Below are 27,022 nucleotides of genomic sequence, written 5' to 3'. Positions count from 1 at the left end.
GCTTCAGCCTCCCAGGTCGCTGGGATTACAGGCATGTACCACTACGCCTGGCTAATTGTGTATTTTTAGTAGAGATGGGGTTTCTCCATGTTGGTCAGGCTGGTCTTGAACTCCTGACCTCAGGTGATCCACCTGCCTTGACCTCCCAAAGTGTTGGGATTACAAGTGTGAGCCACCACGCCCTGCTAGTTTCTAAAAAATGTTTTGTAGAGATGGGTTCTTACTATGTTGATCATACTGCTCCCATCTTTTGATAAGTTTCAGTTTATGCTTTTATAAATAATGCCAGATTTTTATTCCTGGAACTTCTTACCTATTTCTGATTATTGCCTTAGATTTTAGATTTAGATGTTAGAGTCTCTTGATAAATAATGCAACAAAACTGCTTTGGAAACCATAACCTTTATTTGAATGATGACATGACACACTGCTTGCAGAACGAGCCTGGGGCAGGAATCTCCTGAGTCCTGAACCTGCTTTCTCTTTTGTAATCTTCTGCCTTCTCTTGGGATTTAAGCAAAAGATCAGAGGTTCTTTCTTTAATTACAGTGTTTCCTGCAAGCAAATGAAAGGTGGAAATCCAAGGCAGAAATGTGCACTTGCTCTTCTGTTTGCTGTGGACTCTATGAGAAGGTCTCGTGTTTGTGTAGCATTTCAGCTCCTGCCTTTACAGCTGAAGTAACACCAAACCACAGAACATGTAAAAATGTTTTCCTTACATATAAATATTCCTATTTATGATTTATTGTGCCACCTTTTAAAATTAATGAGTAACATTGTTACTTGTGATGGGCAGGGCTTCACGCCCTCATGTAGGCTTTTCAGGGTCTCCACACTTACCCACTTTTCCAGTCCACTCCCCTGCCTCCTCCTCTTCCCCACCCACTGTGCGGTGGTCCATTGGAACTGGCAGTCTACTTTGCCACTCCTCCCTGCGATGAAATTATATGGAGTCTTTCCTCCTGAGCCAACACTCCCCTGCCCCACATAGAATCTGGAAGTCCCCCTCCTTCTATGAGACCAGCTTCCAGAAGCCTTCCAGCACCCTCTGCAGCAGCTGTCAGTGTCCTGCCCAGAGGCAATCGCTTCCTGCCCTGAGGTTCCACACACTAATGTGGCACTTGCCTTGCTGAATGCTGTGTTTGCTCTTCAGTCTATCTTCATCACTAGACGGAGAGCAACTCTGCAATGGGGTCTGCACCTTGTTAATTTCTGTATCTTCTGCAGAACACCTGCCACTTAAAAGATATTCGTTGTTCTTTGGTCACTAAATTAGGTGAGAGTTCAGGCCTGATGTTCTCTGTGGCTTTGTTGCAGGTCTTTCTGTCTGAGTGGAAGGAGCACAAAGTTGCTCTCTCACGGCTTACCAGCCTGGAGATGAAAGATGATTTCCTCCATGGACTGCAGATGCTGAAATCTCTACAAGGCGCACATGTTGTCACGCTGCTTGGCTATTGTGAGGATGACAACACTATTCTTACTGAATATCACCCTCTAGGTTCCTTGAGTAACCTGGAGGAAACACTAAACCTTTCAAAGTACCAAAATGTGAACACGTGGCAGCACAGGCTGCAGCTGGCCATGGACTATGTCAGCATCATTAATTACCTGCACCACAGCCCCATGGGCACACGGGTCATGTGTGACTCCAATGACCTGCCCAAGACACTGTCTCAGTATCTGCTGACAAGCAACTTCAGCATTTTGGCAAATGACTTGGATGCCTTACCCCTGGTGAACCACAGCTCTGGGACACTGGTGAAGTGCGGCCACAGGGAGCTGCATGGGGATTTTGTGGCTCCAGAGCAACTGTGGCCCTACGGAGAGGACATGCCTTTCCGTGATAATCTCATGCCCTCATATGACGAGAAAATTGACATTTGGAAGATCCCAGACATCTCCAGTTTCCTTCTGGGGCACATTGAAGGGAGTGATATGGTCCGATTCCATTTGTTTGATATTCACAAAGCATGCAAGAGCCAGACTCCCTCAGAAAGACCCACTGCCCAGGACGTTCTGGAGACCTACCAGAAGGTCTTGGATACACTTAGAGATGCTGTGATGTCTCAGGCAAGAGAGATGCTGTGAAAACCAGTCCAGCCAATGAAGGTGGGATTGAAGGGCTGAATGGAAGTTATAGCATTCTGCTCTGATGGTGGAGTTTTTTGCCTGAGTTTCGTGTTTTATTTTTTTATTTTTTATTTTTTATGGCTTAGCCATGTGGTTCTTTGTCCACATCCACATGTACATTTGCATGTGTTCCACATTGGTTGTTAGATTTTTTTTTTTTTTTTTGAGATGGGGTCTCGCTCTGTTGCTGAGGCTGGCATGCAGTGGTGTGATCTCGGCTCACTGCTGCCTCTGCCTCCCAGGTTCAAGCAGTTCTCCCACTTCAGCTTCCTGAGTAGCTGGGATTATAGGCACACCACCACGCCTGGCTAATTTTTGTATTTTTAGTAGAGACACGGTTTTGCCATGTTGGCCAGGCTGGTCCCGAACTCCTGACTTCCTTGGCCTCCCAAAGTGTTGGGATTACAGGTGTGAGCCACTATACCTGGCCAGTTGTTAGATTTCCATGGATTTGTAGTTTCCAAAGTTTCTTGTTATTGATTTCTACTTTTCTTCCCTTGTGGTCTGAGAAGGTACTTCATATGATTTAGATTTTTAAAAATGTATTGAGACTTGTTTTGTGGTCTAACATGGTCTATGCTGGAGAATGGTCCATGTGCTGATGAGAAGAATGTATATTCAGCTGTTGGAAGAAAGGTTCTGTAAATGTCTGTTAGGTCCATTTGGCCTATAATGCAGATTAAGTCTGATGTTTCTGTCTAGATGATCTGCCCAGTACTGAAAGTGAGGCATTAAAATCCCCAGCTTTTTTTTGTATTAGGATCTGCCTCTCTCTTTAGCTCTAATAGTGTTTGTTTATATATGTGAGTGGTTTGGTATTGGGTGCATATACATTTAAAATTGTCGCATCCTTTTGCTGAATTGATCCCTTTATCATTATGTAATGATCTTCTTTGTCCCTTTTTATGTTTTCTGACTTAGTCTATTTTGTATAAGTATTGCTATTCCTGCACATTTTTGTTTTCAATTTGCATGGAATATTTTTTTCCGTCTGTTCACTTTCAGTCTATATGTGTTTTTAAATGTGAAATGAGTTTGTTATGGGTAACATATAGTTGAATCTTGTTTTTTTTAAATCCATTCAGCCAGTCTATGTATTTTAATTGGAGAATTTAAATTATTTACATTCAAGGTTTTTATTGATAGGTGAGGACTTAATCCTGTGCTTTTAATTGTTTTCTGATTGTCTTGTATATATATTTTTCCTTTTTTTTTTTTTCTTTTTTTATTTTGAGACAGAGTCTTGCTCTGTCTTCAGGCTGGAGTGCAGTAGCGGGATCTCGGCTCACTGCAGCCTCCACCTCCCAAGTTCAAGCGATTCTCCTGCCTGAGCCTCCCAAGTAGCTGGGATTACAGGTGCCCACCACCACACCCAGCTAATTTTTGTATTTTTAGTAGAGATGGCATTTCACCTATCTTCTTTTGTATTGTTTACAATTTGGTGGGTTTTTTTTTTTAATACTCATAATGTTTGATTCCTTTTTCTCATTTGTGTTTCTGCTCTACTAGTGAGTTTTAAGACTTTGTGTGTTTTCATGATGGTAGATACCATCCAGTCTATTTGAAGATCAGATGAGATTGGGCACGTTCAGGGTGGTATTATTGTGGGAATGAAGGAGGACTAGAGAGACCATGGGGGTGAGACAGGAGGATTTTTATCGAGTGCACTCAGACCCAGCTGATTAACATGCAAAAACTGGGCCCAGAACAAAGACAGCACTTGACTTTTATACCCACTTCTAAAAGGGGTTGGGCTAGCTTGAAACAAGCTTACAGTGGCACGAAGCAAAGATACAGAGGCAGAACAAAAGCAGCTAATCAAACTGTGACAGGTTCATGACCCAGGATTACATATGACCCTTGCTATGCAGCTCGGATGGCTAATTTTTTGTATCTTTAGTATAGACGGGGTTTCACTGTGTTCACCAGGATGGTCTCGAGCTCCTGATCTCATGATCCACCCACCTCGGACCTCGTGATCTGCCCACCTCAGCCTCCCAAAGTGCTGGGATTACAGGTGTGAGCCACCACACCCGGCTAGTTTTTTTTTTTAAACTAAATTATCATTAATGTTAAAATTTAACTGACTGTGTATATAACTGTGCAATTGCTGCTTTCTCACCAAACTAGGATTCATTCAACAGATCACAGAAATGAGGTATGGCATTTAACAGACTAATGATAGAAGAAATATACTGATTTATACAGGAATATCAAAACACTGTCATGTGGTTTAGTTGAGCTCAAGTTATGAATAAGTGCCAACTCTTGCTGCAGTGTCTCCGACACAATTTTATCTTGGAACTTGGCAATTTGACTTTCTTCACTGAAAGAGTTCTTTCATGATACTCTTCATGAGTTGCTCATATAGCAGCTTAATCTCTTTCATTTGCTCTCTCCTAACAATGCTAACTTGTTGCCACCTCTTTTGTTGCTCTTGAAATATTTTAATTTTTCTTCTCTCCTCAGTCTTCTACATGTCTGTGTTGTATTCTTGAAGCAAAGTCAGCAACTGCATAGAATATCTATAATTACGTTTCTGCCTTTTATGTTCTCAAAATATCATTCAGTTATGTTCTTGGTTTTGATGCAAGCTTTTGTATACTTTTGAAGCCTTTTTCTTTTTGCAGCAAGACCCTGTTTAATGGCAGCTGCAATTAGTTGTAGCTTCTCTACATCAACCCCCTTGTCTTCCTCATCTGTTTCTGCAAAAGGTTTTCTTTCCCTGTGCTCATTAGTTTCTGGATCCTTTTCTCCATGTTCCATTTCCTCGGTGGCCATGACCTGAGCCTCCAACTGGACCTTGGCAGCCCTCCTGTTGCTCCTCCTGCCTTGGGTGCAATTGCTAGTTGTCCTGGGATGCCAGAGGTGACTTGATGGTGTTCCCTCAGAGGCTCTGTATAATGCCGCACTATGAGGCTCCTCTGAGGGCCTGGGGTCCTCCTTCCCTCAGTTTTTACTTGTCTGGGAAGGACTTTATCTGTCCTTCAATTTTGAAGGATAGCTTTACTTAGTTTAATATTCTTGGCTGGCAGTTTTTAAAATTTATTTCAGCACTGTAATATATATTATTCCATTCTTCCCTGACCTGTAAGGTTTGTTTTTTTTTTTTTTTTTTTGAGACAGAGTCTCGCTCTGTAGCCCAGGCTGGAGTGCAGTGGCCGGATCTCAGCTCACTGCAAGCTCCGCCTCCCGGGTTTACGCCATTCTCCGGCCTCAGCCTCCCGAGTAGCTGGGACTACAGGTGCCCGCCACCTCGCCCGGCTATTTTTTTTTTTTTGTATTTCTTAGTAGAGACGGGGTTTCACCGTGTTAGCCAGGATGGTCTCGATCTCCTGACCTCGTGATCCGCCCATCTCGGCCTCCCAAAGTGCTGGGATTACAGGCTTGAGCCACCGCGCCCGGCCGTTTTTGTTTTTTTTTTAATAGGAAAGTCTTATAAGTGACTTGATGCTTCCCTTTTGCTGTTTTTAGAATTCTGTCTTTGACTTGACAATTTGATTGTAGTGTGCCTTGCAGAAGACCTTTTTGGTTTGAATCTTTTTTGGGATTACTGAACATCCTGTATCTGGATGTCTGTATCTCTTGCAAGACTTAAGAAATGTTTGACTATTATTTTGCTAAATAGGTTTTCTATGCCTTTTCCCTTCTCTTTCCTGAAACACTCAGAATTTAAATATTTGTTTGGTCTGACTGGGTTATTTCAAAAGACCTGTCTTCAAGTTCAGAAAATCTTTGTTTTGCTTCATCTAGTGTATTTTTGAAGCTCTCAGTTGCATTTTTAAATTTTATTCATTGAATTTTTCAGTTCCAGGATTTGTTTGGTTATTTTTCTTTATCTGTCTCTGTTGAATGTCTGATTCAGATCATGAATTGTTTTCCTAATTTCTTCGTATTATCTGTGTTTTCTTGCAACTTGCTGAGTTTCCCTAAGATCATTATTTTGAATTCCTTTTCTGGCATTTTTATAGATTTCCTTTTCTTTTGAATCTGTTACTAGAGAATTATTGTGTCTCTTTGGCAGCATCAAGTTTCCTTGCTTTTTCATGTTTCTTGTGTCCTTACGTTGATATCTATTGAGCTGGTGGAATAGTTGCTTCTTCCAATTTTATGGATTGGCTTTCATAAGGAAAGACTTTTTTGTAGGTGTATCTGTAGTTTTGGTTGTGATTAGGATGTTTTGGCTTTGATTTTGGTGAGCACAGTTGTATAGGCTCAATGATTTCTTCAGCTGTAACCAATGTCACTGGTGTCTGTGAATCCTCAGTGGCTTAAGCTGCCATTGTTAGTTGAGGCTGTTGTGAGGCTTTTCTGGGGACAGGGATGCCAGAGGGGCCAGTCCCTGGGCCTTTTGGTGGCATGGGCAGGCTTTAGCTGTGTTGGCGATGGGCTGGGCCTGCTAGACCTCAGGACCCCAGCTGGCATAAGTGCTGGTAGTTGGGGGGCCCAGGTGGGCTGGTCCTCAAGCCCCGAGGCAGTATTTTTGGTGCTGGCAGTGGCAGTAGCAGCAGTGGGCTAAACACTGGACCCTCAGGTGGCAATCACAGCTGTTGGCAGTAGCTGTGGCAGGATGAATAGGCCAGTTTCTAGCCCCTTAGGTAATGCACTTTGGTAGGCACTGGTGGTAGTAGGTGGGGCGGGCCTGTTCAGGCCTTGGGATTGTGTGCATGGGCACCAGTGGTGTTGGATGGGGTGGGCCAGTGCTCAGGCCCCCCTAGAGAGCATATAGGCACCAGTAGTGGCATGAGGGAAAGATGGCACCTGAGAACACTGGTGACGGTGGGTGGAGCAGGCCTGTCTTTAGGTTCTTGGATGGCACATATGGACACACTGGTCCTCAGGCCTCCTGAAGGTACACACAGGCGTGCTGTTGCCCTGCTTAGAGGGGCAAGGTTCTGTTGGTGGCATTGGTGTTGGGAAGATGGCTCCCAGGTTCTGGGAGCTTCAGCTCCCTTTTTCCCGGGGACAGCCTCCCTGGTGTGCGCTACACTGCCTGTTCCCTGGGATATAAGACACTTCATGGGTCAGAGTACTGGGGACCTGGCTGCACTGCTGGGTGATTGTGATACTGCAACCTTCTGGATGGATGTGGGAAGATGTTCTTGGGGGCCGCAGGGATGTAGACTGCAGGGGCTTATTGGACCCCAAGGCAGGATATAATCTGGTGGGGGCTAGGCTGTTAAAATGGTGCTGTGCCACAGCAGCATGTTTCTTGGGGTGTGAGTAGGATCCATTGGAATTCCCTTTCTGGAACAATGTATTTGCATGGATTCCAGGCAGCTCCGTATACTGGGCTCAGGGCCTGTGAAGGCTGACGGCATCCCCTGTGGGTGCCAGCATCTGTGCTGGGAATGTGGACCACTGCGGTTCTTTGACTTTTCTTTTCCCAGAAATGGGATGTCTCTCCTGTCTCTGAGCCAATCCAAGACACACTGGCTGCTTTATTTACTGCTCCTTTTGTGCCTCAGAGGTTCCCTGTCTCTTCCCTGTTGAATAGTGTTCTGTCTTTGGTGTTCTACCTGACACGTGGTTACCTACTTGCTTTTTTGGTCCTTTGTTGTGGAGGAGTTGAGTGCCAGGCTCACGGTTTTTTGATTACTATAGTTTTGTAGTATTTTTTGAAATTCAGAAGTGTGAGACCTCCAACTTTTTCTTTTTCAAGATTATTTTGGCTGTTGAGTCCCTTGTGATTCCATATGCATTTTAGATGGATTTTTCTATTTCTGGAATTCTGCCATTAGGAGTCCGATAAATACGACATTGAATCTGTAGAGTGCTTTGGGTAATATTGACGTCTTACCACTATTAAGTCTTCCAGTACATGACCACAGGACTCACTGTGGTTTTGATGTGCACTTTCCTGATGACTAATGATGTTGTACCTTTTCATATGCTTATTGGCTATTTGTATAATCTTCCTGGGAGAAATGTCTATTTAGATTATTTGCCAATTTTTAAATTTGTCCATTTAAAAAATCAGGGTTTTTTTTTGTTGTTGAGTTGTAGGAGTTCTTTTTGTATTCCTTATACTAGTCCCTTATCAGATATATGATTTACAGATATTTTCTCCCAGGTGGGTTGTCTTCGCTTTCTTGGTAGTGTCTTTTAATACACAAAGTTTTTAATTTTTATGAAGTCAGATGTATCTACATTTTTCTTTGGTTGCTCATGCTTTTGGTGTTGCATCTAAGAATCTACTGCCAAATCCAAGGTCGTGAAGATTTACCCCTATGTTTTCTTCTAAGAATTTTATAGGTTTTGCTATTACATTAAGGTCTTTGAGCCATTAAGATCTTTGACTTAATTTTTGTATATGATGTAAAGTCACTGTCAAACATCATTCTTTTGCATTTGGCTGTCCAAGTATCCCAGCAGTATTTGTTGAAATGCCTAAACTTCTTTATATTCCCTTGACCCCTCTAACCAAGGCAGTTGGTTGGACCTTTGCTACTACCACTGCCCTGAAACTGCTATCACTGGGTTACAAAGGACTGGGTAGCTTAGTTGAGTGGATAATCTTTTGTTGTTTCCTCCTTGTAATATACAAGCCGTGGCTTCTGTGACATCATACTCTCCTAGTTTTCCTCCTGTCACTGGCTTCTTCTCGGTCTCTCTCCATCCCTGGTGCTCCTGAAGGTTCTGTTCTCAGCCTTACACACATTACCTGGATGATCTCATTCTCTGCCATGACTTCACTTGCCATATATGTGCTCATTTTTCCCAAATTCCTATTTCTCCTGACTTTTACATTTATTTTATTTGCAGGTCATATATCTAATAAGGAATTGATATCCAGTGTACATGTAGAACTCCTGTAATTCAACACAAAAACCAAACAGTCCAATTAATAAATGGAGAAGAGATTCGAATGAACATTTTTCTAAAGAACAACTCAAGCTCAAGATTTCCCAGATAACTTTTCTCTCTTCAAAATCTGCTTCTGTGTTTCCTTATCTGTAGGTGGCACAGCATGCATCTGATTTCCCAAGCCAGAAACCTCAGAGTCATTCTTGACTCCAGGAAGAAATACTGAGTTTTTAAAAACTCAACTTATTGATTGATTATTTTATATAATAAAATGCAACAGTTTTAAGTGTATATTTCAATGAGTTTTGATACATTTATGTACTTGTGTCACTATCCCCATAGATAAAGAGACAAAGCATTTCTATCACACCGGCAATTTCCTATGTGTCCCATCCCAATCAATCCTTTCTTCTCTGCTGGCTCCAAGCAATGACTCTTTCCTATCTTTTTGGAAAGATTAGAATTTCTTTTCTAGATTTCCAGTAATGGAATCATACAGTGTCTAAGTCTATTTGTGGTGCTATAACAAAATACCTGAGACTGGGTAATTTATATAAATTACAGGAATTTATTTCTCACAGTTCTGGATGCTGAAAAGTTTATGATCAAGGCACTAGCAGGTTTGGTGTCTGAGGGCCCAGTTTCTTCTTTGAAGATGGTGCTTTGAACACTGTCCTCACATGGTAGAAGGGGCAGATAGGCAAAAAAAAAAAAAAAAAAAAAAAGTGAGAGCAAATGCTGTGTGCAGCCCCTCTCATAAAGGGCTTAAGCTCATTCACCAGGGAAGAGCTCTCATGACTTAATCACCTCCAAAGGCCCCATCTCTTAATACTATTGCATTGGAGATTAAGTTTCAACATAAATTTTGGAGGGACACAAATACTCAAACTGTAGAATATAGTAGTGTAGTGTAGTATATATTTTTTGTGTCTGTCTGCTTTTGTTCAGTGTATGTTCATCTACATTGTTGCATGTATCAGTAGGTTATATCTATTGGTGCATAGTTATTCCATTGTATGTCTGTACCACACTCTTCATTTATCTGCTGATGGATGTTGCATTGTTTCCAGTTTTGGGATATTATGAATAAAACTGCTGTTAACCTTAAAATATAAGTCTTTGTGTAGACATGTTTTCATTTGTCTTGAGCAAATACCTGATTGGTCAGATGGTCATATGTCAGTATATGTTTAATATCATATACTTCCAACTGTTTACCAAAGTAGTTGTACCATTTTATTTTCCCACTAGTGATGTATGAGTTGTATTTGATCCATATCTTTGCCAACACTTGTTATTTATTTCAGCCCATTTAATTTTAGCTGTTTTAGGGTGTGATTAGTGTCTCCATGTAGGGTTTTTTTTTTTTTTTTTTTTTTTGAGGGCCTCTCTCTATTGCCCAGGCTTGAGTGTAGTGGCACAATTGAGTGTAGTAGCTCACAGCAGCCTCAACTTCTTAGGCTCAAGCGATCTTTCCACCTCTGCCTCCCAAGTAGTGGTTAGAATCAAGGTTTCTTTCCATGTGGATATCCAATTTTTCCAGCATTATTTATTGACAAGATTATCCTTTCCTTCATTAAATTCCTTTGTCAGCTTGGTGAAAAACCAGTGTGTGTGTTTATTTCTAGGCTCTCTATCCTGTCTTTCTTTTTTTTTTTGAGATGGAGTCTTGCTGTGTCGCCTAGGCTGGAGTGTAGTGGTGTGATCTCGGCTCACTGCAACCTCTGCCTCCTGGGTTCAAGTGATTCTCCTGCCTCAGCCTCCTGAGTAGCTGGGATTACAGGCATGTGCCACCACGCCCGGCTAATTTTTGTATTTTTTAGTAGAGATGGGGTTTTACCATGTTGGTCAGGCTGGTCTCGAATTCCTGACCTAGTGATCTGCCTGCCTCAGCCTCCCAAAGTGCTGAGATTAGAGGCGTGAGCCACCGCTCCCGGCACCTATCCCTTTTTAGTAAATCTTAACATCAGGTAGTTGTAAGACCTGCAACTTTGTTATTTTTCACAACTGTTTTGGCTATTTTAGGTCCTTTGTATTTCCACACACATTTTTAGAATCAACTTGTCAATTTTAACAACAACAACAACAACAAAACTCCTGGAATTTTGACTGGGATTGTATTGAACTTATAGATCAATTTGGGGAGAACTGGCATCTTAACAGTAATAATTCTTCCAATCTATGAACACAGTATATCTCTCCAACTTTTTAGGTCTTGTTTAACTTTTTGTAGTTTTCGGTGTTCTGGTCTTGTACCTGTTTTGTTAAATTAAAAAAATTCTCACTTTGGGAGGCTGAGGCAGGCAGATCATGAGGTCAGGAGTTCGAGACTAGGCTGGCCAAAATAGTGAAACCCCATCTCTACTAAAAATACAAAAAAATTAGCCGGGTGTAGTGGCACATACCTGTAGTCCCAGGTACTCGGGAGTCTGAGGCAGGAGAATCGTTTGAACCCAGGAGGCAGAGGTTGCAGTGAGCTGAGATCGTCCCATTGCACTCCAACCTGGGCAACAAGAGGAAAACTCTGTCTCAAAAAAAAAAAAAAAAAAACAACAAAAAAAACCATTCCATTGTAAAAGAAAAAAAATTCAATTGTAAATTCCAGTTTTTTCAGTGTCAACATCCAGTTGTTTATGTCCAGAAAATAAAAATACAATTGATTTTTGTATACTGACTTTCAATTCTGTGACCTTGCCAAACTCATGATTTCCAGTAGCTTTTTGAGGGGTAGATTACTTGAGATATTCCACATGTACAATCAGGCCATCTTTGAATAGAGCCAGTTTGTTTGCTTTTTATTTCTTTGCCTTACTGTGTATCCTTGCCTTGTTCTTGATCCACAGGGGGAAGCATTCGGTCTTTGCAAGTGTCAGGTTAGCTGTTTTTTGGAAATGGCTTTATCATACTGAGGAAGTTCCCTCTTTTTCTAGTTGCTGAGAGTTGAATAGGTGATGAATCTGTTGATCACATGGGGCCATATGACTTGATCTGGCCAGAGAAATGTGAAGGAAGTCATAGACATCTCTTCTAGGTAGGTGCTTGAAGAGCCAGTGTAGGATTTGCTACGTTGTCCTCCCACTGCCGCTTCTGCTGTGATGAAGCATTGGGCATCAGTGCGAACAAGAAAGGGATTGTTGTTGGGGTAAGCCATGAGGTTCTGGAGCTGTTTGTTAATGTATTACAGTCAAAGGAGAAGGTTCTTGCCTGTAGGACAAACTCCTTGCCTTCATGGAGCTTACATTGTCGTGCAAGTGGGGCAGACAAATGCACGTAATGTCAGGTAGAGATTAGTGTAATGAAGAAGAGCAAGATCTGAGGCTCCAGCACGTTTTAGCTTTAGATAGAGTTTTTGTGGAAGGCCTCCTTAAATGAGGCAGCAATTGGCCTGAGAGCTGAATGAAGTGAGGGAGGAGCCATGAGGTGTCTGGGTAAGGAAGGGTCTTCCAGGTACAGGAACAGCTATGCACAGCCCTAAGACAGGAACTCCAGACTCCCCTGGACAGGGAGGGTGTCAAAAAGGTGTCCTCCAAGCAAAAAGAGAAGGGCACATTCACCCAGTGACTCCTGTGGTTTAAGCCAGGGCTAGGCCAGAGAGGGCCGCTGCTGTGTGTTAGGCAGATGACGACTAGTTGGCCATGGCCTGGCCAGACCGCTCCAATGCCAGCATTCTTCAGCTCCTGGGATTTCGAGCCATGGGGCAGGGGGCAAAGAGGAAAGGGAGTACCTGAATGTCCTGACATTCTGGCATAGGGGCTTTCTTTGAGAAAAATAATTTGACTGAACTTGAGTTTGTGAGATAGCTCATGACCATTACTTTCCTGAGTTATTCACCTTCAAACTCACCAACAGCTTATACTGAGGAAGAAGCCTATACTCAACTCTGCTGTCTAGTTCACCTCCTGTCTCCCCTCTCCCCTTACAGAACCCTGCTCTAGTCACCCCAGATTTCTTTCAGTTCCTTCACAAAGTGACACTTTCTCTGGACTGTTGGAAAGGCTGTTCCTTCTCCTGAGAACACTCTTCCTGCTTTCTCCTGGCGAACAGCTCTCAGGGCTCAACTTAAATGACAGTCCTCCTGGAAGCCTTCCCAGACAAAAGCCTGGGTGCTTCTGTCAAATGCCACCTTAGCACTGTCCTCCTAATAGCACTAATCACACTGTCTTGTAGCTTTAAAAAATTATCAAATAGAGGGGCGGAGCAAGATGGCCGAATAGGAGCAGCTCCAGTCTCCAACTCCCAGCGCGAGTGACACAGAAGACCGGTGATTTCTGCATTTTCAACTGAGGTACTGGGTTCATCTCACTGGGGAGTGCCGGACGATCGGTGCTGGTCAGCTGCTGCAGCCCGACCAGCGAGAGCTGAAGCAGGGCGAGGCATTGCCTCACCTGGGAAGCGCAAGGGGGAAGGGAGTCCCTTTTCCTAGCCAGGGGAACTGAGACACACAACACCTGGAAAATCGGGTAACTCCCACCCCAATACTGCGCTTTAAGCAAACAGGCACACCAGGATATCATATCCCACACCTGGCCGGGAGGGTCCCACACCCACGGAGCCTCCCTCATTGCTAGCGCAGCAGTCTGTGATCTACCGGCCAGGCAGCAGCGAGGCTGGGGGAGGGGCGCCCGCCATTGCTGAGGCTTAAGTAGGTAAACAAAGCTGCTGGGAAGCTCGAACTGGGTGGAGCTCACAGCAGCTCAAGGAAACCTGCCTGTCTCTGTAGACTCCACCTCTGGGGACAGGGCACAGTAAACTAAACAAACGCAGCAGATACCTCTGCAGACGCAAACGACTCTGTCTGACAGCTTTGAAGAGAGCAGTGGATCTCCCAACACGGAGGTTGAGATCTGAGAAGGGACAGACTGCCTGCTCAAGTGGGTCCCTGACCCCTGAGTAGCCTAACTGGGAGACATCCCCCACTAGGGGCAGTCTGACACCCCACACCTCACAGGGTGGAGTACACCCCTGAGAGGAAGCCTGCAAAGCAAGAATCAGACAGGTACACTCGCTGTTCAGAAATATTCTATCTTCTGCAGCCTCTGCTGCTGATACCCAGGCAAACAGGGTCTGGAGTGGACCTCAAGCAATCTCCAACAGACCTACAGCTGAGGGTCCTGACTGTTAGAAGGAAAACTATCAAACAGGAAGGACACCTACACCAAAACCCCATCAGTACATCACCATCATCAAAGACCAGAGGCAGATAAAACCACAAAGATGGGGAAAAAACAGGGCAGAAAAGCTGGAAATTCAAAAAATAAGAGCGCATCTCCCCCGGCAAAGGAGCGCAGCTCATCGCCAGCAACGGATCAAAGCTGGACGGAGAATGACTTTGACGAGATGAGAGAAGAAGGCTTCAGTCCATCAAATTTCTCAGAGCTAAAGGAGGAATTACGTACCCAGCGCAAAGAAACTAAAAATCTTGAAAAAAAAGTGGAAGAATTGATGGCTAGAGTAATTAATGCAGAGAAGGTCCTAAACGAAATGAAAGAGATGAAAACCATGACACGAGAAATACGTGACAAATGCACAAGCTTCAGTAACCGACTCGATCAACTGGAAGAAAGAGTATCAGCGATTGAGGATCAAATGAATGAAATGAAGCGAGAAGAGAAACCAAAAGAAAAAAGAAGAAAAAGAAATGAACAAAGCCTGCAAGAAGTATGGGATTATGTAAAAAGACCAAATCTATGTCTGATTGGGGTGCCTGAAAGTGAGGGGGAAAATGGAACCAAGTTGGAAAACACTCTTCAGGATATCATCCAGGAGAACTTCCCCAACCTAGTAGGGCAGGCCAACATTCAAATCCAGGAAATACAGAGAACGCCACAAAGATACTCCTTGAGAAGAGCAACTCCAAGACACATAATTGCCAGATTCACCAAAGTTGAAATGAAGGAAAAAATCTTAAGGGCAGCCAGAGAGAAAGGTCAGGTTACCCACAAAGGGAAGCCCATCAGACTAACAGCAGATCTCTCAGCAGAAACTCTATAAGCCAGAAGAGAGTGGGGGCCAATATTCAACATTCTTAAAGAAAAGAATTTTAAACCCAGAATTTCATATCCAGCCAAACTAAGTTTCATAAGTGAAGGAGAAATAAAATCCTTTACAGATAAGCAAATGCTTAGAGATTTTGTCACCACTAGGCCTGCCTTACAAGAGACCCTGAAGGAAGCACTAAACATGGAAAGGAACAACCGGTACCAGCCATTGCAAAAATATGCCAAAATGTAAAGACCATCGAGGCTAGGAAGAAACTGCATCAACTAACGAGCAAAATAACCAGTTAATATCATAATGGCAGGATCAAGTTCACACATAACAATATTAACCTTAAATGTAAATGGACTAAATGCTCCAATTAAAAGACACAGACTGGCAAACTGGATAAAGAGTCAAGACCCATCAGTCTGCTGTATTCAGGAGACCCATCTCACACGCAGAGACATACATAGGCTCAAAATAAAGGGATGGAGGAAGATTTACCAAGCAAATGGAGAACAAAAAAAAAGCAGGGGTTGCAATAATAGTCTCTGATAAAACAGACTTTAAACCATCAAAGATCAAAAGAGACAAAGAAGGTCATTACATAATGGTAAAGGGATCAATTCAACAGGAAGAGCTAACTATCCTAAATATATATGCACCCAATACAGGAGCACCCAGATTCATAAAGCAAGTCCTTAGAGACTTACAAAGAGACTTAGACTCCCATACAATAATAATGGGAGACTTCAACACTCCACTGTCAACATTAGACAGATCAACAAGACAGAAAGTTAACAAGGATATCCAGGAATTGAACTCATCTCTGCAGCAAGCAGACCTAATAGACATCTATAGAACTCTCCACCCCAAATCAACAGAATATACATTCTTCTCAGCACCACATCATACTTACTCCAAAATTGACCACGTAATTGGAAGTAAAGCACTCCTCAGCAAATGTACAAGAACAGAAATTATAACAAACTGTCTCTCAGACCACAGTGCAATCAAACTAGAACTCAGGACTAAGAAACTCAATCAAAACCGCTCAACTACATGGAAACTGAACAACCTGCTCCTGAATGACTACTGGGTACATAACGAAATGAAGGCAGAAATAAAGATGTTCTTTGAAACCAATGAGAACAAAGATACAACATACCAGAATCTCTGGGACACATTTAAAGCAGTGTGTAGAGGGAAATTTATAGCACTAAATGCCCACAAGAGAAAGCAGGAAAGATCTAAAATTGACACTCTAACATCGCAATTAAAAGAACTAGAGAAGCAAGAGCAAACACATTCGAAAGCTAGCAGAAGGCAAGAAATAACTAAGATCAGAGCAGAACTGAAGGAGATAAGAGACACAAAAAACCCTCCAAAAAATCAATGAATCCAGGAGTTGGTTTTTTGAAAAGATCAACAAAATTGACAGACCACTAGCCAGACTAATAAAGAAGAAAAGAGAGAAGAATCAAATCGACGCAATTAAAAATGATAAAGGGGATATCACCACCGACCCCACAGAAATACAAACTACCATCAGTAATACTATAAACACCTCTATGCAAATAAACTGGAAAATCTAGAAGAAATGGATAATTTCCTGGACACTTACACTCTTCCAAGACTAAACCAGGAAGAAGTTGAATCCCTGAATAGACGAATAGCAGGCTCTGAAATTGAGGCAACAATTAATAGCCTACCAACCAAAAAAAGTCCAGGACCAGATGGATTCACAGCTGAATTCTACCAGAGGTACAAGGAGGAGTTGGTACCATTCCTTCTGAAACTATTCCAATCAATAGAAAAAGAGGGAATCCTCCCTAACTCATTTTATGAGGCCAACATCATCCTGATACCAAAGCCTGGCAGAGACACAACAAAAAAAGAGAATTTTAGACCAATATCCCTGATGAACATTGATGCAAAAATCCTCAATAAAATACTGGCAAACCAGATTCAGCAACACATCAAAAAGCTTATCCACCATGATCAAGTGGGCTTCATCCCTGGGATGCAAGGCTGGTTCAACATTCGCAAATCAATAAACAATCCAGCATATAAACAGAACCAAAGACAAGAACCACATGATTATCTCAATTGATGCAGAAAAGGCTTTTCACAAAATTCAACAGCCCTTCATGCTAAAAACGCTCAATAAATTCGGTATTGATGGAACGTACCTCAAAATAATAACAGCTATTTATGACAAACCCACAGCCAATATCATACTGAATGGGCAAAAACTGGAAAAATTCCCTTTGAAAACTGGCACAAGACAGGGATGCCCTCTCTCACCACTCCTATTCAACATAGTGTTGGAAGTTCTGGCTAGGGCAATCAGGCAAGAGAAAGAAATCAAGGGTATTCAGTTAGGAAAAGAAGAAGTCAAATTGTCCCTGTTTGCAGATGACATGATCGTATATTTAGAAAACCCCATTGTCTCAGCCCAAAATCTCCTTAAGCTGATAAGCAACTTCAGCAAAGTCCCAGGATACAAAATTAATGTGCAAAAATCACAAGCATTCTTATACACCAGTAACAGACAAACAGAGAGCCAAATCAGGAATGAACTTCCATTCACAATTGCTTCAAAGAGAATCAAATACCTAGGAATCCAACTTACAAGGGATGTAAAGGACCTCTTCAAGGAGAACTACAAACCACTGCTCAGTGAAATAAAAGAGGACACAAACAAATGGAAGAACATACCATGCTCATGGATAGGAAGAATCAATATCGTGAAAATGGCCATACTGCCCAAGGTAATTTATAGATTCAATGCCATCCCCATCCAGCTACCAATGAGTTTCTTCACAGAATTGGAAAAAACTGCTTTAAAGTTCATATGGAACCAAAAAAGAGCCCGCATCTCCAAGACAATCCTAAGTCAAAAGAACAAAGCTGGAGGCATCACGCTACCTGACTTCAAACTATACTACAAGGCTACAGTAACCAAAACAGCATGGTACTGGTACCAAAACAGAGATATAGACCAATGGAACAGAACAGAGTCCTCAGAAATAATACCACACATCTACAGCCATTTGATCTTTGACAAACCTGAGAGAAACAAGAAATGGGGAAAGGACTCCCTATTTAATAAATGGTGCTGGGAAAATTGGCTAGCCATAAGTAGAAAGCTGAAACTGGATCCTTTCCTTACTCCTTATACGAAAATTAATTCAAGATGGATTAGAGACTTAAATGTTAGACCTAATACCATAAAAATCCTAGAGGAAAACCTAGGTAGTCCATTCAGGACATAGGCATGGGCAAAGACTTCATGTCTAAAACACCAAAAGCAACGGCAGCAAAAGCCAAAATTGACAAATGGGATCTCATTAAACTAAAGAGCTTCTGCACAGCAAAAGAAACTACCATCAGAGTGAACAGGCAACCTACAGAATGGGAGAAAATTTTGGCAATCTACTCATCTGACAAAGGGCTAATATCCAGAACCTACAAAGAACTCAAACAAATTTACAAGAAAAAAACAAACAACCCCATCAAAAAGTGGGCAAAGGATATGAACAGACATTTCTCAAAAGAAGACATTCATACAGCCAACAGACACATGAAAAAATGCTCATCATCACTGGCCATCAGAGAAATGCAAATCAAAACCACAATGAGATACCATCTCATACCAGTTAGAATGGCAATCATTAAAAAGTCAGGAAACAACAGGTGCTGGAGAGGATGTGGAGAAATAGGAACACTTTTACACTGTTGTTGGGATTGTAAACTAGTTCAACCATTATGGAAAACAGTATGGCGATTCCTCAAGGATCTAGAACTAGATGTACCATATGACCCAGCCATCCCATTACTGGGTATATACCCAAAGGATTATAAATTATGCTGCTATAAAGACACATGCACACGTATGTTTATTGCAGCACTATTCACAATAGCAAAGACTTGGAATCAACCCAAATGTCCATCAGTGACAGATTGGATTAAGAAAATGTGGCACATATACACCATGGAATCCTATGCAGCCATAAAAAAGGATGAGTTTGAGTCCTTTGTAGGGACTTGGATGCAGCTGGAATCCATCATTCTTAGCAAACTATCACAAGAACAGAAAACCAAACACCGCATGTTCTCACTCATAGGTGGGAACTGAACAATGAGATCACTTGGACTCAGGAAGGGGAACATCACACACCGGGGCCTATCATGAGGAGGGGGGAGGGGGGAGGGATTGCATTGGGAGTTATACCTGATGTAAATGACGAGTTGATGGGTGCAGCACAGCAACATGGCACAAGTATACATATGTAACAAACCTGCACGTTATGCACATGTACCCTACAACTTAAAGTATAATAATAATAAATAAATTAAAAAATATATTAAAAAAATTATCAAATAATTCAGACACCCAAAGAAGTATAAAAAATATTACAGGATGCACCCTATCACCCAACTTAAGCAATGAAACACTGTCAGTGAAGCCCTTTAGCTTCTCCTCCCTTTCTGCTCTCAACCCTTACTGGAATTTAGTGTTTACCTTTTTTTTTTTTTTATTGAGACGAAGTCTCGCTGGGTTGCCCAGGCTGGAGTGCAGTGGCCTGATCTCAGCTCACTGCAAGCTCCACCTCCCGGGTTTACGCCATTCTCCTGCCTCAGCCTCCGGAGTAGCTGGGACTGCAGGCGCCCACCTCGCCTGGCTAATTTTTCGTATTTTTTAGTAGAGATGGGGTTTCACCGGGTTAGCTAGGATGGTCTTGATCTCCTGACCTCATGATCCGCCCATAGTGTTTATCTTTTTGAGACAGCCAGGTGGGAAGGGGTCCCCAGAGAAACTCCAACTGGCCTGCACACTGGTGTGCTTTGCATGTCTGTGTGGTTTGTAGGGAACTTCACTGCAGGCCTCCATCTTGTTTTACAATGTGGGGGCATGGCCTGTAACTCCCTGGTAAGGCTTTGTTTAGCAATCCTGTCTTAGGGAATGAGTTCCTTTCTGGTTTGATAGCTGCATGTTTTCCTAGCCCTGTCTCTTAAAGGATCCCACCCAGTGACTAGGGTTTCTTCTGCCTGTCTGTGTAACGAAATATATATATGTTGTGTATGATGTCTGTAAAAAGAGCTCTAATTAATCTGGCCTAAAGAAAGACAAGCGCTTATTTTTTTTAAAGAGAAAATAAAAACTGTGGTACCTTCAGTTTATGTGACTTTAGTCTTTGAGAAATAAAAACAGCTTCTTTAAAGATTATTGGTAAAAAGCAGATGCCATCAAAATGTAAATAGGCGGACTAAATTATGCAGGTCAGATGCAAGATTTGCTAAGTGTTTAAGGTTATAAACTGCTTTTTGGGTTTTGAGAACTATTTGACTTGCTGGCTTCATAATTATTAAGGCCTGGGAACATATGGAACTAACCATGCCCTTAATTATGCTAGGAGTCAAACCTTGGCTGCATCTAGCACACAAAACAACTTACCAAGTTTTACATTTAAATTAAAAACTGCTATGAGTTACTGTTTTAACATGTATTTGAGACTACTGGAAATAGATTTATATGTGAGGTGTGTTAAGAACAGTAAAAAAAATTTTTTTTTTTTTTTTTGAGACAGAGTCTTGCTCTGTCGCCCAGGCTAGAGTGCAGTGGCATGATCTCGGCTCACTGAATCCTCTGCCTCCTGAGTTCAAGCTGTTTTCCTGCCTCAGCCTCCCAAGTAGCTGGGATTACAGGCATGCGCCACCATGTCCGGCTAATTTTTGTATTTTTAGTAGAGATGGGGTTTCACTATGTTGGCCAGGCTGGTCCCTAACTCCTGACCTTGTGATCCACCCGCCTCAGTCTCCCAAAGTGCTTGGGATTACAGGCGTGAGCCACCATGCCCAGCTAAATGTGTTTTTTTGTAAAAGGTTATAAGAAGGCATGGAAATGTAAATTTTTGCCTAGGGTTAAAGGATTGTTTTAAATTAGATAGGATGAAGTAGCAGGTTCAAACAAGTGGTGGAAGCATTGTGGAAATTTATCTTGCAAAGGGGTTCTCTATGTGAACATATTGACTAAATTTCAAAAGGGTATTATATGATTTTTCTGTAAATTGAGCATTGAAATAAAAGCACAACAAGGTATTCTTAAGGCACTAATCTGCTCTTTGGCAAATTTTGTAAAGAGTTATAAGGCCGGGCGCGGTGGCTCAAGCCTGTAATCCCAGCACTTTGGGAGGCCGAGGCGGGCGGATCATGAGGTCAGGAGATCGAGACCATCCTGGCTAACACGGTGAAACCCCGTCTCTACTAAAAAAAAATACAAAAAACTAGCCGGGCGCGGTGGCGGGCGCCTGTAGTCCCAGCTACTCGGGAGGCTGAGGCAGGAGAATGGCGTAAACCCGGGAGGCGGAGCTTGCAGTGAGCTGAGATCCAGCCACTGCACTCCAGCCTGGGTGACAGAGCAAGACTCCGTTCCAAAAAAAAAAAAAAAAAAAGAGTTATAAAGGTTTTTGCTTCTTTAAAATTTCTGAGTCATCATTTTGGCAAAATAAATAATTTAGGGTAATCTGGAATTGTGTTTCATAACATCAAGTGCTTTAAACCTCGAACATATTTAACAGCCTTCCCAAAATCAAACTTCAGTTTCAAAATTGTCTTTTCTGATGTTTGGCTTTTTGGATGGTTTGGAGTGCTCCTGAAATATCAAAAAAATAGGTAAATAGGATCATTTGACATGTTTAGGTACATGGGATTGCCAAAATGATGTTTAGTTTTCTTTAGGTTATATTTTTGTGAATAATGCTAATGTATGTTCCAAAATTGTATGGGATTTCTAAAATTCTAATTAAGTATATGCTATCAACCATAATTAAGGTTGTTATTTTAAGTTATTGTAAACTACAGAGATAGCCAAACTTCTTTGTCAATTGTGTTTCTAACTGCAACTAACCTGGACATTTTGCTATTCACAGACAATTGTTGTCTGGTTTTAATCATTTTCAAAAGATGGTTTATAATAAACAATAGGACTCTGGCAGGTACTCTCAAATACAGGTTTCTGATAACTTTGGAGATTGTCATGTTGGAATAAAGGAAAATGTACAGGACTCATAAAGAGCTGAAGTGTTCACGAATATCAAGCAAAACAAGAACTAAATGGACTGAACTCAAAGCTGAAGCAACCTTTTTGACTTGCTGGCAATATTGCTGATCCTTGTTTTTTTTTTCAGAGTCAGGGAAACTTATTTTAAACTATTTATGGTCTTTAATAATTGAGTGAGGTATACTCCTGTGAACAAGATTTGGAGCATGCTTGTTTCTCTTTGCCTGGTTCCTTTTTTTTTTGTGGACAGTCTTGCTCTTTTGCCCAGGCTGGACTACGGTGAAGGGATCTTGGCTCACTACAACCTCCGCCTCCCCGGCTCTAGCGATTCTCCTGCAGCAGCCTCCTGAGTAGCTGGGACTACAGGTGGGGGCCACCATGCCCAGGTACTTTTTGTATTTTTAGTAGAGATGGTGTCTCACTATGTTGTCCAGCCTGGTCTCGAACTCCTGACCTCAAGTGATCTGCCCGCCTTGGCCTCCCAAAGTGTTGGGATTAGCCGTGAGCCACCGTGCCCGGCCTGGTTCCTCTAGAACCTGGAAACTATCTGTGAGTATTCTTAACTTATGGCAATATAGTTGTTTGGATTGGTGCGATAAGAATCCGTTTATCTTTTGTAACAAGACACAATTGGAAAAACTGGTTATTTTCCCAAGGCTTTGACTGGAAGGCTATGCTTCTGTTTAAAGAGTCAGTCTCGACTTGCAGAGCCAATAAAAGCCCAGTGGGGAAACTGGCCTAATACTCTTGTCTACACAGTCCCTGTATAGGGTTCCTGACCTGTGGTCAGTAAAGAATGTCACTTTCTAATGGGTCCCGGAGCTCCAAGTTTATCTTGGGACCTTAAGAGGAGAGGATCACCCAACCCAGGGTGTATTGTGGGACCTTAAGAGGAGAGGATTAGCCCAGCTCATGGCTGGGCTTGGCTTTATCTTACCTGAGATTCCTTGTGGAACAGAGTTCCATCAAAGCCAGTTCAAAAGGCCTTTGTAGAAATAATTATTCTTGCTGCACTTTATGTAAATAATCAGGCCAAGTGTAAGACTGAAGTCTATTTTGCAAATAACTGAGTCCTATCATAATTTCTTTTTTTTTTTTTAAACAATGAGGACTGGAGAGAAATTATGTTCCAAAACTTATACATTTATCATTCAATTCTAAACTCAGTTGTTTTTAAGTTTTTGCCTACATTTTTAGGGTAACCCTGCTTGTGAACCAACCAGCAATCTCCAGCTACAGCTCAGAAAGAACAAGAGGGATGCGTAATGTAAAAAAATCTGGATTAGTATTCTAGTTATAAGCAATTATCCTGCAAATTCTGCCAGGCGATGATAATAAATAGGGTGCCCATCATCCAGAGGTTTCCTTTTGGGAAAGTAAGACCAAGGGAGCTAACCAAAGCCAAGCACCATGCACCCAAATCCTAGCAAGCATAACTATAGCCACCAGTTATCTGGGTGTGTCACAAGACATGCTTTTCTCTCCCTTGTTGGAGGACTCAGTTCCACAGTTTTTCTTTAGCATTTGGCTTATGAGAAGGAGTCCATGCAACCCCCCAACCCCTGAGCATAAGTGAGGTCTAAGGAATTCCAAGATTTCTGATGCAAGCCGCTTTGGCACTCATGGTAGCACTTGCCAAGGTTGCCAGGACTTGGGGATGCAAGAATGGAATAGGACGCTATTCCTTCTGTCCCTCACGTACCCCAGGTATCTGCCAGGAAGAGAAGGGAACCAGGGATGCCTGCTCCCCTCTTTCTATATGGGTAGCCATTTATCTTCAGTCTGCACCACTTTCAAATGCATCTTGAACCCTTCGGATTCCTTTGAAAAAATGCCTTCTTTTTTCCTTTCTCCTTGGTTCACAATTACAATGGTAATTGTGTCTCCATACTATGGGACGCTCTCCTCAGATCCATTTTTCAAACTGGAAAGAGTTAATTTCCCAAACCTTAAACTGGCTGGCTTAGGATTGGTTTTAGGGGAAGGGAACCCAGAAGCCCAACATGCAACATGCCAGCAAAAGAGTAAAGCTGTTTACCATTCGGACTTTTGGCCCCCCTGTACAAATTGGTAAAAGGCCTCAGGATTTTTGAGCTGTCCTTATCCCTCCCCTTGTTTCTCCCCTCCCCTCCCCTCCCTTTGTCCCTCCCCTCCCCTTGTCCCTCCCCTCCCCTCCCCGAGACAGGGTCTCACTCTGTCACCCAAGCTGGAGTGCAGTGATATGGTCTTGGCTCACTGCAACCTCCGCCTCCCGGGTTCAAACGATTCTCCTGCCTCAACCTTCTGAGTAGCTGGGAGAACAGGTAGGCACCACCAGGGCTGGCTAATTTTTGTATTTTTAGTAGAGACAGAGTTTCACCATGTTGGCCAGGCTGGTCTCGAACTCCTGACCTGCCAGGCTGGAGTGCAGTGGTGTAATGTCGGCTTACTGCAACCTCTGCCTCCCGGGTTCAAGTGATTCTCCTGCCTCAGCCTCCTAAGTAGCTGGGACTACAGGCACCCGCCACCACACCCAGCTGATTTTTTGTATTTTAATAGTGACAGGGTTTCACCATGTTGGCCAGGATGCTCTCGATCTCTTGACCTTGTGATCCACCTGCCTTGGCCTCCCAAAGTGCTGGGATTACAGGCGTGAACCACCGTGCCCGGCCATATGTGTTTTAATAACCCAGTTTGTCTCTTCCTGCTTTCAGGACATCAAACGGTCATGCAACTGGAGCCTTGGACCATGGACCCTTCTGCCGGGGATCCTTAGATAGGCCTATGAGGGAGATCTGATTGCCATTTTCCCAAAACAGTGCCTCCTGTCAGCAGGAAACAGCTAAGATCCTTCTTTGTCCCTATCCTTATTCTAATGGCAGTTAGATGGACTTCTTTAGAAGGGGGAATGAGACAGCCAGATGGGAAGGGTTCCCTGGTAAAATTCCCACTGGTCTATGCACTGCACTGGGGCGGAGCCACAGAAGTTCCCTCCTCAGTTTACAGCTGGGAGGAGCCTGGCCCTCTTCCTCCGTGGAATCTGGGATTTAATCTGTGAGGTGGGGAGCCTACAACTAGAACTCTGGCTCTGCTGAGTCCCTGTTCCCCTTTTTCTTCCTTTACACCCAATAAAACCCTGCCTTACCCTTCAAATGGTCTGAGAGCCTAATCTTTCCTGGCGTGTGACAAGGACCCCCACCGTCCCGCATCATTTTCATGTGTGCCTTTGTATTTTCCTTACACATATGGATATCCCTAAACAACATACATTATTGTTTTGCTTTATATAAGTTATTACAAAGGCATTCTGCAATTTGCATTTTCCCCAGCCTTGTGTTTTGAGATTCATCCATGTGGATGCGGGAAGCTGTAGAGCACTTCGCCTGCTGTGGGGCAGTTTGTTTTCTCGCTGGTGAACATTCAGCTTGACAAGGTTTTGCAATTACAAACACGTCTGCTATAGGTATTACTGTACTCGTCCCTTATACCTGCGATAGCGTCTCCCGGAATACAGCCTGGAACGGGTGTGCAGACTCCTCGGCCTGCTCCCTTCCACTTTGTCAGCCTGGCCTGGGGCTCTTCCAAGAGATGGGGCCGCTTGGTGGCTTCTAAGTCGTGCCTCTCCCTCTGGGTAATAAACGCCTTGGGGGCAGGGACTCTGCAGTCTTGCTTACTGAGGCGTTTTCCAAAACAGGGACCGAGGCTCTGACACCCGTGCGGAGAGTGGCTGGCTGGCGCGGGAGTTTGGCAGAATGCGGCTGGGGAAGGTGGGGCGGGGGAGGAAGGCTCCTAGCCTGCAGGGGCCTCTCTTCCGGCCGTTTCTCCTCCCGAGGACAAACACTCCCAATGCAGGGGCGCAGAGCGTTGGCTTCTTTCTTGGCCAGCTCCCCCAGGGCAGGGCCTAGCATGGCCCGGCCCGGCCCGGCCCCTGGGTTCCCCCGCCCGCGGCTCCCGGGCGCCTCCGCCTCCCGCGGTGACTCAGGCGGCGGTGACGGCAGCGGAGGGGGCATGACGGGCGCGCGGGCGTCCGCGGCGGAGCAGCGCAGGGCGGGGCGCGGCGGGCAGGCAGGGGCGGCCGAGCGGTCGGCGGGCATGAGCGGTGCGGGCAGGGCGCTGGTCGTGCTGCTGCTGGCCGCGTCAGTGCTGAGCGCCGCGCTGCTGGCCCCCGGCGGCTCTTCGGAGCGCGATGCCCAGGCCGCGCCGCCTCGAGGTGAGTGCACGCCTCCTACCGCCGCCCGGCTGGCTCCGAGCGCGGCGTCCCCTCCCCGCGGCGCCGCCCCTACCTCCGTGCGCGGCGCCGAGGGCTAGGCCGGGCCGGAACCGCCCCCACGGCCCAGGCTGTTTCTGCGACTTCGCGGTCCCACGCCCCAGACCGGAGGCCGGACTTCGGGCTGCTGCGGCCGGGCCCAGCGGAGGCGGGGGAGGGGGCGGTTCGGGCCGCGGCGGAGTGGCACCTGGGCGCCCAGGCGGCGCCCACCCCTGCAGAACCTGCGTCCCGGCGCCTTCGGTCTAAACAGAGGCCTCGGATCGGGACGCTGGGAATTCCCCACACTGGCAGCCAGGAGACGGGCCAGCCAAGGACCGGGGCGGGGGGGCTCGGACTCCCCCTGCACCCAGTCCACTGTTCGCAGGGACTTAGAGCAGGGTCACTTCCCCGAGGGCCTAGCCCCCGAGGACGTGGCGCCGGAGCCGTGCGACCCATTGGCTTCAGCGGGTGGGAAGCCCGGGGCCGGGACGCGCTTTTGCCCCGCGCTGGGGTTGAACCCGCGTAGATGTGCGGCGGGTGAGGAACCGCGGAGAAGGCGGTGGGGGCGCGGCCTGCATGCAGCCCGGTCCCGGGGGAGCCCTTCGCGCGTCTCCCCTCGGCGCGTTTTCCCTCCAGGGTGACTGGGAAGCCGCCGCCTCCGAGTCGGGGTCGCGGCCTGGGAGGGGCTGGGCTGGGCGCTTTTGCCGGGGCCCCGGCCCCGGGCCCCGGGCTCCTGTCCAGTGCTCTGGCTTAAGAGGCGCTCAGCTCAGCCTGTGATTGCACAACTGGCTACGATGACAAATACAGATTCCAGG

General features: G+C 44.4%; 2 protein-coding genes across 7 annotated transcripts in view; both read left to right on the top strand.

Annotated features, from left to right (window-relative positions):
* The window catches only part of LOC139355853 (protein O-mannose kinase), a 55,312-nt gene extending 30,643 nt beyond the window's left edge, over positions 1-24,669 (top strand). For 2 of the 4 annotated variants that reach the window (XM_071068304.1, XM_071068302.1), the window contains one exon: positions 1,318-11,618. In XM_071068304.1, the coding sequence (XP_070924405.1) occupies positions 1,318-2,088 (771 nt within the window). In that variant the 3' untranslated portion in view covers positions 2,089-11,618. Of the gene's footprint in view, positions 1-1,317; positions 11,619-22,250 lie in introns of those variants that run through there. The other 2 variants (XM_071068305.1, XM_071068303.1) reach the window with 2 other exon arrangements.
* A 1,348-nt stretch (positions 24,670-26,017) lies between these two features.
* LOC105476620 (heparan-alpha-glucosaminide N-acetyltransferase) overlaps positions 26,018-27,022 on the top strand; it is a 51,105-nt gene continuing 50,100 nt past the window's right edge. For all 3 annotated transcript variants that reach the window (XM_071068299.1, XM_071068301.1, XM_071068298.1), the window contains exon 1: positions 26,018-26,171. In XM_071068299.1, the coding sequence (XP_070924400.1) occupies positions 26,054-26,171 (118 nt within the window). In that variant the 5' untranslated portion in view covers positions 26,018-26,053. The remainder of the gene's footprint in view (positions 26,172-27,022) is intronic.

The sequence above is a fragment of the Macaca nemestrina genome, chromosome 8 (assembly GCF_043159975.1).
Source record: "Macaca nemestrina isolate mMacNem1 chromosome 8, mMacNem.hap1, whole genome shotgun sequence".
In the NCBI taxonomy this organism is placed as follows: domain Eukaryota; kingdom Metazoa; phylum Chordata; class Mammalia; order Primates; family Cercopithecidae; genus Macaca; species Macaca nemestrina.
This window is presented reverse-complemented; position numbering and strand designations above follow the sequence as displayed.